Raw genomic sequence first — 18,391 nt, forward strand, 5'->3', positions numbered from 1 at the left:
GAACTGAGCTGCCATCTCTGGAAAATTAACTCTTTCCATGGAAGAACAGCATGAGACAGCAGTAGTGGCAATTCCATTACACCCGTGAGGTAATGCTAAACAGCAGTAGGGTGTGACACAACTATTCCCTCAGATTTTTTTAACTGCTGTATTCACGTACAACGATGGTTAGCAGTCATGATGCTGACAGGATTTATCTTGGGCTAAACATTCAGGACCATGTCAATTACCATTCTTGTTCAAAACTCTTATTCAAATTGAGTAAAATTGGGCGTGTCTACACATGTCACTATGGCAATGTTGTTACTGGCTTTAGCACTTCCAAAAGGAAGTACTAAATCATGGTGTAGTAACAGTCCGTACTGCACCATACGCATGGTTATTTTTAGTAGCTATTTCACTGTAGTGGCATGCTATAGCAGGGGAGCACGTCACTGGTGAAGTAGCTGCTGGTCATGTGTATACACCTGCAAACACTACCTTGCCATAGTGCGTTGCTACAGTGACATAGCATCAGGTGTAGATGCACCCATTGCATAGCTTTGAACAGGCCTAAGAGCTATTTATAGGTTTTTCTTGAGTCTTGCCTTATCTTTCTCTGTAACATGGGCTCTCCAACAATGTGAACTCTCTCTCCTAAAATAGTTCTTAGTAATGAGGTTACGCAGCTTATGAATACTCATTTTTATATTCTGTACTGCCTTTTGCCTAGTACTAATAAATTATATAATTCTTCACATTGCATTGAAAGGGGAAGCCTTTCACAACATCTCCCTGTGACTTGTAACTTGAAGTACCTGTGCCCCTTCTCCCCCACTCAGTCTCTCCCCAGGTACAACTAGAACCTGGTACCATAGTAGCAGTAGCTGAGCATCTTACAGACATGAATGAATTTATCCTAATGCCATCCTTGCAATGTAGAGAAGTGTATCTTCACTGAACATTTGTGAAACTGGCACAGAGCAATTAAACGGGCCCATTACACACAGTGGTAGAGGCTGTGACAGTCAGGAATTGGACTCAATTGAGTTCCCATCCTAGGCCTTACCCAGAAAACACCCACAGACAGAAATGTACCACAGTAAGCTGGCTAGCATTTGACACACCAAATCCCAAGTACAGGGTTGTTGTAAAGGGCTGTAACCTGTAAATGACATCTGTGTTGGACATGGGATCATCCCAACTCTGTTGAAAAGGGGAAAGAAGGCCTACAGTGCTAGATCATAGCTAGTATATCTCAGAGATTATTGCATATTTGCCATCTAATTCAGCAAAAGCACAATATGATTTTCAGCCTTTTTCTGATTTGAAAAAGCCACTGTTCTACCTCTTTCTGTAAGAGACTTTTATACACCCTCTTACTTAGAACCATACTTTTTCAGCTCACTCACTAACTCACCATAGACAATTCCTTTAATCCCAGCCACTGCCCCAAAAAAGAAAGAAATGTTTTGAAAAAAACAAGGCTAGAACAGTGAAATTTTAAATAATGATCAAGGATTTTTTTTTATTCATTTAAGTTTCAATATCATTACAGAAAATGTTATGGTACAGAGTTGTTTAACATTAGTTTTATTTCTTTGCTCATTTAATTTCCACACGAATGCTGGTAACACTAATATCTGTACAAGATCAGTCTTTGATTTTTTTTTAATTTTCAGTTCTGTACATTTTTAAATGTATTGGTTAAAAAGGCTGTCAGCACTTAAGGAAGCAATTTTTTTTGTTTGTTCAAATAAAAGGTATCCAGTTACTGCCCAAGAGTACTGAGCTGGGTGGCTGCTGGGACAAGAGAGATCCCTGAATGCACAGCGAGGGGGGAAACCTCGGGGCTTCATTGGGTTCCCAGTGCAGCCACTCTGCTTTTGGCACTGTGCACATCAACACGAGATACAAGATAAAGAACAAGCAGAAGCTCTCTGTGAAGCGGTTATGAAGCATACTAATAAGGGAAATCCAAGTGTTGTCTACGCTAGTATAAATAAGCAGACAGCCTTGTTTTAAGAGCATAAGTAGTTGTATCTTAAAGATGAGAAAAAACACAAGTTCTGCAGGCACCTACTGCTGTCTACTAAAAGCTACCGCTATCAGAACTAGCATTGAACACACAAAGCAATTGCAAGAAAGGAAAAAGTTGCTTTGATATAATCAGAATAAATTTCTTTGTTAAGATTTGTTTTTAAAGATTTTTTTAAAAGGTATTTATTTAAATTCCATTTGGAATATAGTTCAAGATGTTGACTATACTGATCAACTTTTATCCAAATCAGAAAAACTAGCTGTGCCGTTGCATATTACAGGATACAGTCAATGATATGTGGACATGCATCAAAGCTTCACTCTTTCTGGTGGCATCATAGCCTTCCAATGACCATGACATCCACCACCTCCCCCTTGTGAAGTTCCACATACTGCTCTGTCTTTGGAGGTAGCATCAACAGTCCATTGGCACTGCGCATACTCATCAGACGACTACTCATCTGATTTCCTAGAGGGAAATGAAAGAAAGATTCCAATTAGCAGTGCAAATGCCACAAAACATCAGTTCAGAAGAACTTAATATTCTCAGTCTTTTTTGGTACCCTCAGCCTTGCAACATGTCCTGAAGGTAAACAATCTGGGCACTCAGGACCAATGGAGAAGTGAACAGAGTCAAAAGTCATCACAGAGAATGCTCTGCCCTTTGCTTCCTGCTTTTCAAACCAGAGGACTGACAATAAGAGCACCCCTTCTGCCTGAAACAGGACAAAAGAGACAGTGCATAGGAAAACCAAAAATTCAATCATGTGGTACCTCGCAGATAAAAACAAATACCTCTGGAACGGAATCAATATGTGGAACTGAATCAGAGCCTCTCCAGTCTGGGAAACCAATACTGTGGAGTGCTAGCAAGTCACAATCTCTGCTAACTGAAGAGTCCAGTGGCCTCCAAGGAAGGCTGCGTGTAGAGGGCAGGGTCAAACTCCTAGCCTATGCAGAGCCGTGCTTTAGTACTTCCTTTTGGAACTATTAAAGCACAGCACAGTAATCGCCCATCCTGCACCATGTTGTGTGGCGCACAGATTTTGCCGCTGTGTGTGCTATAATGGGGGAGTGCACCACTACGGCAACATAGCTGCCAATCATATGTAGACTCACATGATCACTACATTGCCATAGTGTGCTGTATGGTGACATACTGCATTGCTACGTTGCTATAGGGCGACATGTAGACATGCCCATGCAGATGGAAAAAGTGCTCAACAGTAGTTGTTACCATAAATTCTGGGATCAATTCAGGATCTAACAGTACCCTCACACATCACAAACCCTGTTAACAGAAAGTGATTTTGACTGAGAGAACACTTACCATCTGCCAGCTCTTCTGGCTATTTCTCACATTCAGCTAACGTCATCTCTGTTTTTATCTGAATTGAGATTCAGCCTGGCAGCCTCCATTCAGACCCCAACTTATATTTGTGTTTAGTGGAAACATGAAAATAAGCAAGTGTGTGCAAAAGCAAAGATGTATGAATGCATGTGCAACAGAATGTATGCACACAAACAGGAAGATGTACACAAGAAAACATGCACGTAGAGTGAGTGCATGGATAGGCAATCATGTGACCATACGCTTGAGTATGCTAGCAAATGTGTTTGCCACATCATGAGTGCATGTTAGTGTACATACATGGGTGTGTATTAGGGATGTTCAAAGCTTTGGTTGCTGATTCGATTCAGAGGAGATTTGGCCCAATTCAGAAAAGATTTGGAAAGCTTCGGAGATTCAGGTAGTCCCCACTCACCACTGCAGGGAGCCGGACCCAGACTTTGTGCTGGTAAGTAGGAGGTGGAGGGGGGGCTGGCAGAGGGGGGAGGGGCCCGTGATCCCCCCTGCCCTCCACTGCCCAATGCTGCATGGGGGGGCTCTGCCATGAGCCCCCACCCCCCGCCTGCTTTCCCAGCCCCATTGATAGCTGCCCGCCCAGCCCCAGCTCCCAGTTCTTTAAAAAAAAAAGCCCTGCACTCGTTGGTTGTTGCAGTGGCCATTGGGCTCTCTGGGGGCTTGTGGCAGAGCCCCCCATACAGTGTGGGGCAGTGAGGTGCAGTGGGGCTTGGCCCCCTGCCTGGCAGGAGCTGGTGAGTGGCTTTTTTTTTTTTTTTAAGAGCTGGGATGCTGGGGCCAGGTGGGGCAGCCATTGATAAGGCTGGGAGAGTAGGTGGAGGATGGGGCCTGTCCAATTTGGAAATTTGGCCAATTCGGCAGCGTCCGAATCTCCAAATCAGATTCAGCCATATTGATTCGGGACAGTGATTTGAATCACTTATTCGAATCACTGTCCTCCAAATCTGAATCTGAATACTAGCCGCTTTGCATAGGCCTAGTGTAAGTATATGTTGGTGAATGAGCAAATATATGTATGAGTGAGCCTTTGGGAACAAATGCATGTATGTGTTTGATTGGTTGTAAATATTTGTGTGGTTGAGTTTGTCTGTGTAAGTGACTAACCTGTACTCTGTGCCCAAGGCAGTGGTTCTTGGTGATGCCAAGTCAGTATGCACCGATGGTATTCTGGGCGAGGATCCAATTTAACATCACATGATAACTGCAAGAGAAGCAGAGAAAGGAAGAAGAGACAGCCTGTCATTCACAGTCCATTATCCAAGATACCCACATTGTCAGGCCAACTTGTTCTTTCTTGTTTCCTTAAAACTTGGGTTTGGGTCTGATGTGCAAGACCCATTTAGGGTAAGATAAAAAGCTCAGAGGTGGTAGCGGTGGCATTGAGAAGAAATGTGTTAGGAGCTGAAGGACAATGATTATGGCATTAGAATATCAAATATTGTTTGGGAGTTTGTTTTTGTAAAACAGATACAGGTTTCCCTTACTTTATGCTGTACATGCATTCCTGGAAAACAGCACATAACTCAAATTCACATAAAAGGAACCCACTTTACAATGTAAGAAACAGGGATACGTTCCAAGACCTCGACTGTACTGACCCCCAGACCTATTTCTACCACTTTTACAAGAGAATTTTAGTACTCACCAACAGCAGACAGTGCACAAAAGCACAGGGCACTGTCATAATGGGGAAAGCAACTACAGAAACAAGTGTTGCAGATAATGAGCGTGGAGTACAGATCTACACAGGAGACTATATTTTGTTATGCGTCACTCTCACAATGCATCGCACAAAGCAGCTGACTGCGGGCTTCCACCACACTGATCGCATAAGAGTGAATTTACCTTGCATATAACGAACTTTTGGTATAAAAAGGGTCATCACGTAAGAGCGAATTCACACATAAAGAACCCACATAAAGTGAGGGAAACCTGTATTTAAAAGCTGGTTTTTCACTACGGTTTGAAGAGAACAGCTTGGTGGAGAAAAAATATTTAGAATTTGTTCATTTTTCCTGGATTATGGTACAAATCAGTAGGACTCTGATACACATTCAAACTACTTCCAGTTATGATTCAGGGGAAATATTCAGTCATTGGCAAGAAAGAGGAGACGGAAAGAGGAGGAGATGGAAAGAGGAGGAGAAAAAAGTCCTAACTGAATTAAGCAAGAGCATCTCTCAGTCTGGCCAAGGGCATTCCAAATTGGAGTCCCAAAAATTGAAGTACCCAATATCACTGGCTTCTTTTAAATATTTTGGCCAAAGGACAAAGGAGGAATTGGGACCACAGAGGAAGTGCAGGATGGGGACATATTGAGGGTATGGTGACTAAAAAAAGGGGAAAGAATTTAAAAGAAAACATAGAAGGAAAGGAAAACCTAGAGAACAGTAAAAAAGAAGCGTCTGAATGAGAGACAAGAAAATGGAGGAAGTAAGCAGAATATGAAGCTCTGGGGAGAGAGAGAATCCTAAGCTATGATGAGGGAAGAAGCCTCAGTTACTGGCCTGCTGCCTTAGGCACCCATTGGCTGCCAGGTGGGAACGACAAAGGAGAGAGAAGCAAAGACAGTGGAAGGCTGAGGCTTCTAACTAAACCACAGGTTAAGTATTAGGAAGATGCCTGAAACCAATTCTCCCTTCTTTATGCACAGGTCAGTTCCTGGTGCACCAGTGATCCTTAACTGACCACTCAGTTTGAGCAGCCAGAGCTGAAGCTGAAAAAGGCAGCTTATTGTTGCTTTTTTCAAGGAAGCAACAAAAGGAAAATCATTTCATAATAATAAACTTATGGATGTGTACAGAAGTTGCTTTTTTGCCATTTAAAGTGCCTTATTGCTGTGAGTTAACAGAACTGCATGTCTTTAAGCACTTTAAAATGGGTACAGTGCTTTAAATTCACCCTTGTTAAATGAGGTATTAAATTTGAAGCACTGTCTTTCACAGCACTTTAGCAACCTACAGTGCTTTAAATAACTTCTGTACATTGGTCAAATTTCTGGCGATTCTGCCAGTATCCCATGGGCTTTGTGAGCTGCTGTCTAGCTCCATGGAAGATGTGGTGCCCATTCCCAGCAAAGAAGGGCAAGGGGGTGGAGGTGAGAGAGACACATCCTGGGTGAAATGGCCACACATCCTCCCCGCCACCCACATCCCCCGCAAGGCCCTGTGTGACTGGGGAGGTACCAGATTCTTGGACATGCTGCAAGTGGCACACGCACATACACACACACACCTGAGACCCTGCATGGCTGGGGACCAGCTACTTGGAGCTGGGCTGCCTGCTTGGGTGAAAGCTATTGTCTGGCCCATGGCAGAAGTGGTGCCCACTCCCAGGGTGTGTCTACATATGCACATTTACTGCACAGTAACCTAAATTACTATACACTATGGGCACACATCTACATGTGGACACCCATACTGCACAGTCACTGTGGTGACTTACGCTTATTTGGGCATAAATTTGATACCTGCATGATGCAGGTATCAAATTTACACCAGATTAGCTAGTGCTCAGTAACACACATGTAGACGCGTTACTGTGCAGTAACACTGTGTGTGTGGACTGACTTGGGACTAACTTTAGTCCCAAGTCAGACCACACAGCGTTAATGCGCTTTAATGCCTGCATGTGTAGATGCCAACCTATTTCTGCTTACTGCGTAATAAATTTAATGCAGTGTAAATGCACGTGCGCTCCCAGAGTGACAGCCTTTCATCCCAGTTCCACCTCCACTGCTCTGCTGCTGCCCACAGTCTCCTGAAGCCCTAGGAGGCTGCAGAGCACTCCCTGCCTCCTAGCCTGGAAAGTTCAGAGAGGCTCAGAGGCCTTCCCCCTACCAAACACTGCACTTCTAATATGTTTAAGAGCACTGTAACTTTATAGTGCTAGAAAAAGTGCTAGTCTGAGCAATGTTCTTTTAAATTAATTGGCTAAGAGAAAAGCTAAAAGTATGGCAAACCCTGATTGGAAAACTTAGGGTGATGCCATACCAAGGTATATATAGAAATCTTGCAGCTGGGCAGCGAGGGGGACAGAGCTGCTACAGAGTGCTGCTGCAAAACTGGGGAGCTGAGCTGCAGAGAACTCCCCATGGAGGGTCCCCCCCCACCTTGTCACTGGAGAAGTGAGTTGAAGCTATGTAACGGGGAAATCTAAGGTAGAGAGAGTCTGTCTCAGAGTTTGGGACTCAGCTTCTCTCCCTCTTTTCTCTCTTTTTCCTGAGTTTTGTGTGGAACAATGCCATGGGGGTATTAATTCCTGGAGCAAACTGACCAGGGGTGGAGCCTGGCAGTTTTGGGCCAGGATTGAGGCCTGCCACATTTTGTTGCTGTTGCAATTTATTTTATCTCAGCCTAGTTTGTGTGGCTGAGCCCTGCTGTAGTCCAGGCCCTGGTGCAAATAGGCCTGGTCCCCTTTTGTTGTTTTGCAGCTGTTTTGTCTCAGCCTAGTTTGCGTGGCTGAGACCCACTGTATTCTAGTCCCTAGTGCAAATAGGCCTGGCCTTTTTTGTTGCTTAGTCCGGGGCTGGTGCAGGTAGGCCTGGCCCCGCTTAAAGTTATTTTGCAGTTTTCTGTCCCAGATGGAGCTGTGGGATTGGGACTAGGAATTTTGGGGGTGTAATATGCTAACTGGAGCCACAGTCACCCCCTCAAAGTTACCATGTTGGAGTAGAGATTGGCGCCCTACAACATCCCAGGGAGCAACAAGGGGCCCCTTTGCAATGCAGAGGGACCGGCAGACACTAGGAGCTCCCTGAGGTACACTGAACCCCTAGGAACAGCTTATAAGACTCTGCAGTATGGGCCCCTCTGCCCCACCTGTTGCTGAGTTGCAGGTATAACGGTGCATTGAGCCTCCACAACTCAGACTGCCTGGGCATGGGAACTGAGTTTATTTAGTTTGGAGAAGAGAAGACTGCAACAGGATTTGATAGCAGCCTTTAACTACCTGAAGGGTGGTTCCAAAGAAGATGGAGCTAGACTGTTTTCAGTGGTGGCAGATGACAGAACAAGGAACACTGGTCTCAAGTTGCAGCAAGGGAAGTTTAGGTTGTAAATTAGGAAAAACTTTCTCACTAGGAGGGCGGTGAAGCACTGAGACAAGTTACCCAGAGAGGTGGTGGAATCTCCATCCTTGTAGGTTTTTAAGGCCCTGCTTGACAAAGCCCTGACTGGAATGATCTAGTTGGGGCTGCTCCTGCTTTGAGCAGGACGTTGAACTAGATGACCTCCTGAGGTCCCTTCCAACCCTAAAATATAATAATAATAGGCTTATTCTGTCTGTCCAGAGCACTCTGATTTGTTGTCTTGGCAGCCAATCACAATGCTTACTGAAACAACCAATCAAGAGTGCTCCGGACAGACAGTGCTCCGGACAGACAGTGCTCCAGACAGACAGAATAAGCATGTTATTACTATAGATCCTGAGGTATTTCAAACAGATATTCAGGCAAGTCAGAGCTAGAATGAAGCACCAGGACCCCCTCGCCACTGAGTGGGCAGGCTCCGCAGAAGAAGAAGAAGAAGAAATAAAAGTGGTTATGGGCCCGATCCTCCCCCCCGAGCCTGTCTGCCTCTCCCGTGGCCAGGGGGTGAGATGCTGGCAGGCCCTGAGCTGCAGAGGGCCCTGGTGCTTCCCTCCATGGCACCAGCACCCCCCCAGGATTGCCCAGGTGGGGTGCCACTGGGTGGGAGCTGGCCGGGGGTGCCGCCACTGCAGAGGGAAGCACTGGGGTCCCCCACAGCTCGGGGGCTGTGCAACTTGCTGGCAGCTCACTCCCTGGCTGTGGGAGACGCAGGCAGTTTCCAGGAGGAAAGAAAAAAAGATCAGACCCCTTGCCACTTTTTTTTTTCCTCAGCAGAACCTGCCTGCATGAGCTGCCACCACGTTGCACAGCCCCTGAGCTGTGGGGAGGGGCCCAGTGCTTCCCTTTGTGGAGGTAGTGCCTCCCAAGGCCACCCAGGTGGGGTGCTAGCTGTGCAGGTGCGGCCCCATGTTGCAATCAGCACCCAGTGGATCCAACGGTAGGTGGGGCGCTGGAAACCCGGGTGTGCTTGGGGAAGCTCAGCCTTGGTGGGCTTCCAGCACCCCATGCACCGTCCCCGCCACCTTCCTGCTGCCTGGGGCCACCCGGGAATGGGCTGCCCCAGGAAGGTGGCAGGATTGTGGCTGGGTGTGCTGGCAGCCGGAGAAGGTGGCGGGGATGGTGCATGAGGCACTAGAAGCCCACCAAGCCTGAGCTTCCCCAAGCATGCCTTGGTTTCCAGCACCTTGTACACCATCCCTGTTGCCTTCTCCAGATAGGACCTTTGTACATGTGAAGAATCTTGCTGTAATTTGTTACGTAGCAAACTAAAATGTATGGGATGTATTTTAGTTTGCTATGTAAAAAAGTCATTTAAATCGAAATACGCTGCCAAATGTGTACACTGTTACAAAATGTAACATGCTGCTAAGCGTGACACTGTTACATAATTAAATAATTAAAAAGGACAATTAAACCACTAAAAGTGTCAATTTCCTCATGTGTACAAGGGCTTTTAGTCACGTGTACAAGGGCCCTCTTATTCTATGACTAAGTCACAAGGTCAGACTTCTGACAAAATATGTATTTCTGTTCCTAAACCTGTGTTTACACATGGACAGCTTTATGTAGCCTTTTCGAGGGTGAGAAGTTTTGATTCCATTAAAGTATTTGGTCAAAGGATAACTAAAAATCCTGTATACAAATGAATACTTTTGCAATAAAAGTTTAATTGCAAATGTTTTGCGGGTTTCAGGTAGTTTTCTATGATTCTGTGGGTGGAGTCTCCCTAAAAGGGGTGCAAACTAGAGACTATACCCTGTATTTGATAGTGTTTCAAATTGCATTTGGTGTTTCCTTTATTTTCTTTGCCTGTGTTTTCTGTAATAAATCTGTCCTTTTATGTTTACACTGCTTGTGAGGAGAGGGTGTTATTTATGTTGGACACCCCAGCCAAATTCAGTGATCTGAAATTTCTGGGTGGGGTCTTAAGCCACAGTAAAAAATGAATGGGTACCTTAAAATTTGAACCTGGTCTTTGTTGCTGCCAACCAGTGCCTGGCTGAAGGATTACAGCTAGGGGTGCACCGATAGAGATTTTTTCGACCAATACCGATGGCCGATTTTAACGAGACATATCGGCTGATACCGATCCACTTTCCGATATGTGACCGGGGCAGCTTGGAGAGCAGCATCCAGCTGGTAAGTCTGTTGTGGAGGAAGGGGCAATGGGGGGAGGGAAAGGGTGTGTGTGGGGGGGGGGGCAGATTGAGGCCCCAGTGGTGAGGGAGGGAGTGGGGCTGGGGCAGGGGCAGGGGCAGGTGCTGCACAGCTGGGGTAGAACTTAGGATGGAGCCATGAGCGGATTGTCTGGGGGGTGATTCCCACTGCTGCATACACCCTGGGAGGGCATGAGGGGTGTGTGCCCCTGGATCTGCGTGTGAGGCGAGGGTGGGCTGCTGCTGTGGGCTGGGTCCAGGGTGGGGCCAGGTTGGGCTGCACTTGGGGCAGGAGGTGGCAGTGGTGGAAGAGGGCTATGGGGGAGACTGCAGCCCCCTCAACTCCCCTTCCTGCCCCTCAGTGCCACTGCTGCCCACCCTGAGTGCAGCCCCAGCCCAGCCCCCACCAGGAAGAGCCCAGTGCCGCACCCAGCCTTCAGCAGCAGCTTGCCCTCACCCCACATGCAGATCCGGGGGCACACACCACCCACACCCTCCCAGGCTATGTGCAACGCTGGGAGCTTCCCCCCTCCCCACCTCCCGATGAGCTGCTTGTGCACCACGGTTGTGCAGTGCCTGCCCCTGCCCCACTCCCTCCCTTACCGCTGGGGCCTCAATCTGTCCCCCCCCACAACGCCCCTTCCCTCACAACAGACTTACCAGCAGGATCTAGCTGCTCTCCATACTACCAGGCTGCACTCCTGGCCACCTGCGTGCTGCGTTGTGTCTGCGTGCATGCACGGGGCATTTATCGGCCACAATATTGGCCACATCAGCTAAAAAAAGCCAATTGCTGATAGTGCCAATTTTCCTTATATTTGTGCCAATCCGATATGGGACCAATGTATCCGGGCACTTCTAGTTACAGCTGAATCCAATTCCACAGTAGACTTCAAAATAAGGCTCTTTTATTCCAGAGTAAGAACATCTTTCCAGTGCAGCACTAATCAGGAACAGCTATTTTGTAATAACTCCCTTTGACATGCCCTTGGATTTCTGATTAACACAGCACCGAGAGTAAGGTATAGCTGTGTAATTTTTCATGCTGTATTTCACTTCAGTACATGACAGCTCCATTATTAATCTCACCCCACTTAATTTAAAACACCCAATCTAACTGCTTTAGTGGGGCTTGGGGTCCTGAGTCCAATCAGCTCCATATGAGCACGGAATAGTCTTAGCATTAATATACATGTTAATATGGTTGTAGTCAGAAAATAATTTTGTAAAAATCATGCCTTCTAATTACACTTATCTGCCTCCTGTGCCCCTCAGTCAGATCTTCTGACTTTAATGACACAGATAGTTTACTGTTCCTGTCCTGCACAGCTAACACAGCTATCGGAGGGGGAGCTGGTGTTTATTCTGCTTTGGTCACCAGCAACAGGAGAGTCTGCTCAGTTTTGACTGCAGGATGTTTATTACTGGTGAAGGTTGTGTAAACTCGCATTCATACAGCTAAAACATTTCATCCCAAGTACCTAACCACTCATGTGACATGCCTACTGAACACAATGAGTCAGTTTAATATAGTTCTGGGGTGGAATCCACCAGGTTGTTACCACCTGTGGAGCAGCACAACACAGCTGTTCATAAGTGAGAGGGCTGACAAACTTATCTAGGGAGAATTAAGATCGGGAAAAAGTGATCACCTTGGTTGCAGCTTATTCAAAAACCTTGGACTGATATAACCTGTGACTTTAAAAAAAAAATCCATGGGGAAGTCAAGTGGTCAGAACTGCAGATTTCCATCTTGTCTGAAAGAGTGTTTCAACAGCACAGTTCCCAAGGTGCTAAAAGATAGTACTGGTAGGGTACTGACTCCTAAGGGAGTGTGACATCTGCTGCCTAACCAGCAGCCCCTTCCTCCCCCCATTCATTTCAAACTTTCTTAACCTGTGGGGCTGACGGAACCACAGGACGGAGTGGCATGGCTAGGTAAAAGGCAGAAAAGGACCGTTTGTTTTTCAGATCCCAGGTTCTGTTTGCAGCAGTTTATAAATCAACTCATTTTTCTTAATGGAGATAATTTGAAATAGGTGCCATTAAGAACAGAGGAACCTGGATGCAACAGCCATCTATAGACATTTTCTCAAAGACTGTCTATTCTCCACTTTCTGGTGAAAAAAAGAAATTTTTGGCACATTAAACAGGTTGAATTGACACTGTATTGCCTACATCTCTAAAGAAACCTACTGAATTAACTTAGAAGATAAATACAATTGAATAGAAATCCCCTTTTCTTATTTCTTCCTTTACCGTTTCATCATTTCAGTCTAAGTGCCATACTCTCCAGCAGGCCCTCTTGTTGGAGCTATCTGCCCTGCCCTGACAGGCACTGCCACTCTTATATTTCTAAATGTACACATCTCTGGTCTTCCTAAATGCTACATACACTCACTTTTTGGCAAACCACAAAAGAATCTAAAATAACCTGACAGGTTCAGGTTTTGGTTTTGCGATATAACTTTGGTACTATTCAGAAGAACATTGCTTGGTGTCACTGACCTTTAAACATTTCAGTACTTTACGGTGTCAACTGCAAATCTTAAGTGTCAGTCCAGAACACCAATATTTACTGATGAACAGCAAGGATTGCTCTTCTGATCCTTCTGAGATTAGACATCTGTGCAATATTCCTTCACTTGCTTCAGTTCTGCCTAATGGACCCCATTCATCTTCTGTGAATGTACAGCCAGCGAAATTGCAGCACTTCATAGAAATGCTGCTGTTCTGCCATTGCACAGCGGCGACAGAAAGTTCCAGCAGTGGAGAGTTTAGCTCCTCTAAATCCCAGAAGGTGTACAGACAAGTGAGCTTGTGGGAAACTTCTTTCAGCTGCTTATGAAATGGGTTGAGTATTAAAAGTGGTCTTCCTTCCTCAGTGAGTTTCCCCTTCCTTTGGCAGTATCAAGACTTATATGATTGGCATGGTGACAAGGTCTGGGAAATATGCAGTGGAAATGCAACCATGTGTAAGTGGTGATTTCAGGAGCTAAAAATAATTAACTACATTTGGAACAAAGTTAAATGTGCATATCTGCAAACAAACTGGGGTGATAGGCCTCATGGGACTCTCTGCCCTACTGTGATGGAGCATAAGGTTTCCCTGATTCCTATATCCACCCTTCACTTCTCTGGCCTGACAGGATCTTGGAAGAGAGGCTTTATGGCCATGGACTTCGGAAGGAGAGTGGAGAAATTGAGTTTTGAGTTACAGGTATTTTAGCTCTTTTAATCACTCCTTGCAAATACCTCTTTTTCTGTTAATTAGGCCAGTAAAGACCAGCCTTTTAGGCAGGTATGCCACAGATTAACTCCACACCCTCCCCATGTGCCACTCTGATCCCCTTCCCCTGCTCAATCTGCTGCTCCGTTTTCTGTTCCCTTCCCTGTGCTCCCTGCCTGATCTAATGCTCTGCTTTCTGCTTCCTGCTCTATCTGCCCCTGTGCTTCCTGTCTCTTCCCCAACCTGTGTGCCACATGAAGAGGCTGTGCTGCAGGTTGACACCCGTGCTGCAGGTTGGCCACCCCAGACTTAGGTCATGGCCACCTGAATGGTTGCTGTAAGACAGGGAACCTTGAGACAAAAGCATAGCAGAAATAGCCTTGAGGCCACTTTGTGCATATGAACAGCTGTCCCAGGAAGAAACCACCTTGGTGGGTAACTCAGATAAAATTTCCTGGGCTGGACAGAATTCATGATTCTGAGTCATGTGACTGCAACTATTTTTTTCTTAGGGCTGGGGTTCTGGTTGCCTTAACAGATTCTTTTCTTCTGTGAAAACTTGCTTTCATTTACCATTTCTCTGGTGTTGAACTACTCCAAACCAGAGACAGCACTCTTGGGTACCACTGGGCATCACAGAGAGCAGGGTTTCAACATCATAAAAGGAGCTCATCCAGTTTGAAAGCCCTTACCCTGGCTTTGATAATGGTTGGCCGAGGATCCAGGATGCCCTGCATTTTTCTCAGTGCTGGGACAACAAAGAGATTGCAGGTGACAACAGCTGACACAGGGTTCCCTGTAGAGCAAAACACAAAAGTAGTTTACATGGAGTAATTTGGAATTCATCTGTGAAATGCTGATAATGAGCTCACATTTCTATAGAAACCTGCACTCCCTAGGGTCTTCAGAGCTTTTTTATGTTCTGTATATAAGAAATACATCATCCTAGTTTGAAGTGGCATGTGACAGTTGTTTAGTACACAGCTATACTGCTATTAGAATAGTTTCTAATACTATTCTGTAATACTATTGTTAGACAATTTAGACTATTCTCTGTGGCTGCAGGGGACACGACTAGGAGCAATGGCCTCAACATGCAGCACAGGACATTTAGATTGGAGGTTAGGAAGAACTTTCTCAATACTGAGGGTGGTTGAGCATTGGAACGGGCTATCTAGAGAGGTTTGGAATGTCCATCCCTGACATTTTCAAGAATGAGTTAGACGAGAGGTTCTCAAGTTTCTAGACTCAAGGCACCCCTCAGAATATGCCATCTCTTAGTTTTAACTTGTTTTTTGACTACACAAAAATAGTAGGGCAATTATGTTGCAAGGAACTCAGAAAGGTCACGACAGGTCAGAATGTCTCTGGGTGTATCTTGTGAATCATGTTTGTATACCTAACAGTGTTAACACTGTGCAACACCCTGCAGTGCCCTTGTAAGGATCTCAAAGCATCCCAGGCTGGGGCACCCTGGTTGAGAATCACTGGGTTAGACAGACACTTGACTGACGGCTTATTCGGGGATGCTTGCCTTGAGCAGGGACCTGATCTCATGAGGTCATGAGATACCTTCCAGCCTTACTTTTCTACTATCTTACCCACCAGGATAAGAAGTAAAGTAGAATACTATATCCACTTGAAATTGAAGGGTAAATTTAGAACTACAGAATGTAATTTAATGGATTATAATTTGGCTACAAGATCCTTAATAATCACACATCTCAAAACCTGGATTTATTCAATGAAGTGTAGCTCCTCACTCTATTTTGCCATGATGCCGCAATGCTTACAGAAAGCTTGACAACAGTTAGGCTGCTGCTGTGCTATCGCTCTTGCCCCATTGCTCTAACCAAGATAGTTTTGCTGTTTCGTTGTGCTATGCTCATCTCTGTCTCCCTGTTTTCTCCCTTTTTATATTTAGACGGAAAATTCTCTGGGGCAAGAAGAGTCTTTTTGCTTTGTGTGTTATAGCTCTAAGCAAAACGGGATCTTGGCCCATGACTAAGGTTACTAGGTGTGATGGTAAAACAAATAATAACTAATAGTAATAAATAATGACATTGCACCCCTTACATCACACTGGCAATGTGTTTCAGCAGCCCAGGAAACAGCTACAGGAGTTTAATATCGACTCAAAAGGGAGAGGTGTCACCTACTTTTAACCAATAGCACTTTCAACAGACAGCTGTGTTGCCCTTTGTGACTACCCTAGAAGTAATCATACTAGAGAAGAATGGTCTACCCAACTTTCTTCTGGCAAAACATATTGCAGCACATCTGAAGCAGGAGAGAGAGAATCTCTAAGTGTGTTTCTGATATATCAATCTCTCAGTGAGAACTGGAGCCCTGTGTGGTCAGAAATGCATGCAAGCCACTGAAGGCAGAGCAGAGCAAATTCTTCCTTGGTGGAGAACATGCAGGCTTGCGGCCAGATTCCAAACACAACACTTCACTCTCACTGATTTTTAGTAAGAGCCAACACAGTAGGTTAATCAATGCTGCCCTCTGTTGGTTCACAGAGCCTGGGTATGAAAATTAACACTGCAGTTCTGTGACTGTTTAGTTTCTTATCACAATTAGTGATACTTCAGATTTAACTAAAACAGGAAATGTTTATTGGGAGGGTGGAGAAAATGGGAGAGAGAGAATCTGTATAATGTTTTTTATAAGCACAAAAGAAGCTCTGGCTAGAAGAACTGTAGCGTAAGAGGTAAAGACTCTATCACGTCTTTTTTTAGTACAAATTGGTGGAAAAATCTCAAATGCTATGTGCTGAGGGAGCAAGTGTCAGGTCTCTGAGCCTCATAAAACATCACGTCTTACCTGGGAGTGCAAAGATTATTTTTCGTACACCATCAATATCCAAAGTGGCAAAAGTTGTTGGCAAGCTGTAGAAAAAGAAAGTCGTTTACGTATATATGTATACTGAATTCTCACTGAACACAGCTATGCTATTTTAGCATGCAGAATATTTTTCAGTCATTTAGTAATTTGCCATTTTCTATATCTTCTTTCTCTTAACTCTTTTTTTAACCATTTGAGTGGTGGTTCTCAACCTTAAGACATGCCTCGGAAAATGCTAGCTCTTAGCTTTCACTCATCTTTTGACCATAGAAAAATAATATAGCAATTCTTCTGTTGCAAAGAACTCAGAAAGACCACAACAGATCAAAAAGTTTTCAACACTAGGATTCTTGTTTGAAATTTCTGGGTTTATCTTGTGAAACATGTGTAGGTGTTTGTGCACCCAGTTGGGCTAATTTTGCTAATGGCACTCTATGGCACCTTTAAAATGAACTCATGGCACCTCAGGGTGTTGTGGCACCATACTTGAGAATCACTGCCTTACAGCACTGAGTATAATCAACCTAATCAAATTGTGTTGAAAAACTTGCCATGATTACATTAATCTCTAAGTCCTTGATACCCTAGCTCTATCTCAGCAACTACTTCAACTGCTGGGAGAAATTTTTTTGGGGGCGGGGGCTGAGTGTGCACCCTCCCCACAGGCAGGAAAGTCTGCGGGGGGAAGGGAAAGGAGCATGGGAGTGGGGGGAGGGAGTTGGCCTGGGACTGAGCAGGGATTGGAAGGGAGCAGAGCAGAAATGGGCCCAGGATTGGGTCTGGGGCCCGCTGCGCCTGTGTGGCTGCCTCTTCACCCACGCCTGGGATCGCTGCCTGGCATTGGTGCCTCCTGCACCAATGAAACCACTGCACCCCAGTCTTGCACCAGCCCTGGCTCTGCACTGCCTGGGGGCCCCAGAGCTGGGGGGCCAGAGCAGGGTCAGCCTCGGCTGCACCGCTGGACCAGAGGAGACGGAGCCCCTGGAACCCCTTTGCCCACCCTGCCCCAAGCTGTCATTGCTCTCTGGGGCGTGTTGGGAGGGGGTGGCAGCTCCCACCACTGCACATGTCCTGGGAGTGCATGGGGGGGTGAGTGCCCCTGGATCTGCGCGGGGCAGGGCAGGGTGCTGCTGCAGGCTGGGACAGAGGCTGCACTGGGCTCTTCCCAGCCCGCCCTCCCCTTCCCCTGCTGTGAACAGCCCAGCGCAGCCCTGGCCCCAGCCCCAGCCCCAGCCTGCCCTGCCCTGACCCATGCAGATCTGGGGGCACATGCCCCCTGTGCCTCCCAGGGTGCTGGTAGCAGCAGGAGCCATGCCCCTAGATGAGCTGCTTGTGGCTCAGTCCTGCACCTCACTAGCTGTAGTGCCTGCCCCTCCCCTAGCCCCACTCCCTCCCCACCCCTGCTGCGCTGGAAGCCCTTGGCTGGGCTGTCTTGTGGCCCTATCACTGCCCCACATTTGGGGGAACTCAGCCCCATTAACCCCCCCTTCCACTGCCTATGCTTCTGAAGAACAATTCAGGTTTTAGCACAGGTGTGTATACAGAGAACAGGGTAACCTCCAAAAGCCTGGAGGCAGCCAATAGGAAAGGCTAAAAGTCCAAGGTGAGTCTGAACTTCCACTGCTCTCAGAGTCTTAAATGCTTAATTGAAGCTGCACATTAACCACCTGTTCACTTGCAATACA

At 46.0% G+C, this 18,391-nt stretch overlaps 1 protein-coding gene across 1 annotated transcript in view; it reads right to left on the minus strand.

Moving 5' to 3' along the window:
* Positions 1-1,497: 1,497 nt before the first annotated feature.
* The window catches only part of GPHN (gephyrin), a 400,537-nt gene continuing 383,643 nt past the window's right edge, over positions 1,498-18,391 (minus strand). Inside the window, exons 22-25 of the mRNA XM_025201357.1 lie at positions 16,686-16,750; positions 14,552-14,655; positions 4,490-4,586; positions 1,498-2,488 (exon numbers count right to left, since the gene is read on the minus strand). Coding sequence (XP_025057142.1) covers positions 2,355-2,488; positions 4,490-4,586; positions 14,552-14,655; positions 16,686-16,750 — 400 coding nt within the window. The 3' untranslated portion in view covers positions 1,498-2,354. The remainder of the gene's footprint in view (positions 2,489-4,489; positions 4,587-14,551; positions 14,656-16,685; positions 16,751-18,391) is intronic.

This window comes from Alligator sinensis, unplaced genomic scaffold (genome assembly GCF_000455745.1).
Source record: "Alligator sinensis unplaced genomic scaffold, ASM45574v1 scaffold768_5, whole genome shotgun sequence".
In the NCBI taxonomy this organism is placed as follows: Eukaryota; Metazoa; Chordata; order Crocodylia; family Alligatoridae; genus Alligator; species Alligator sinensis.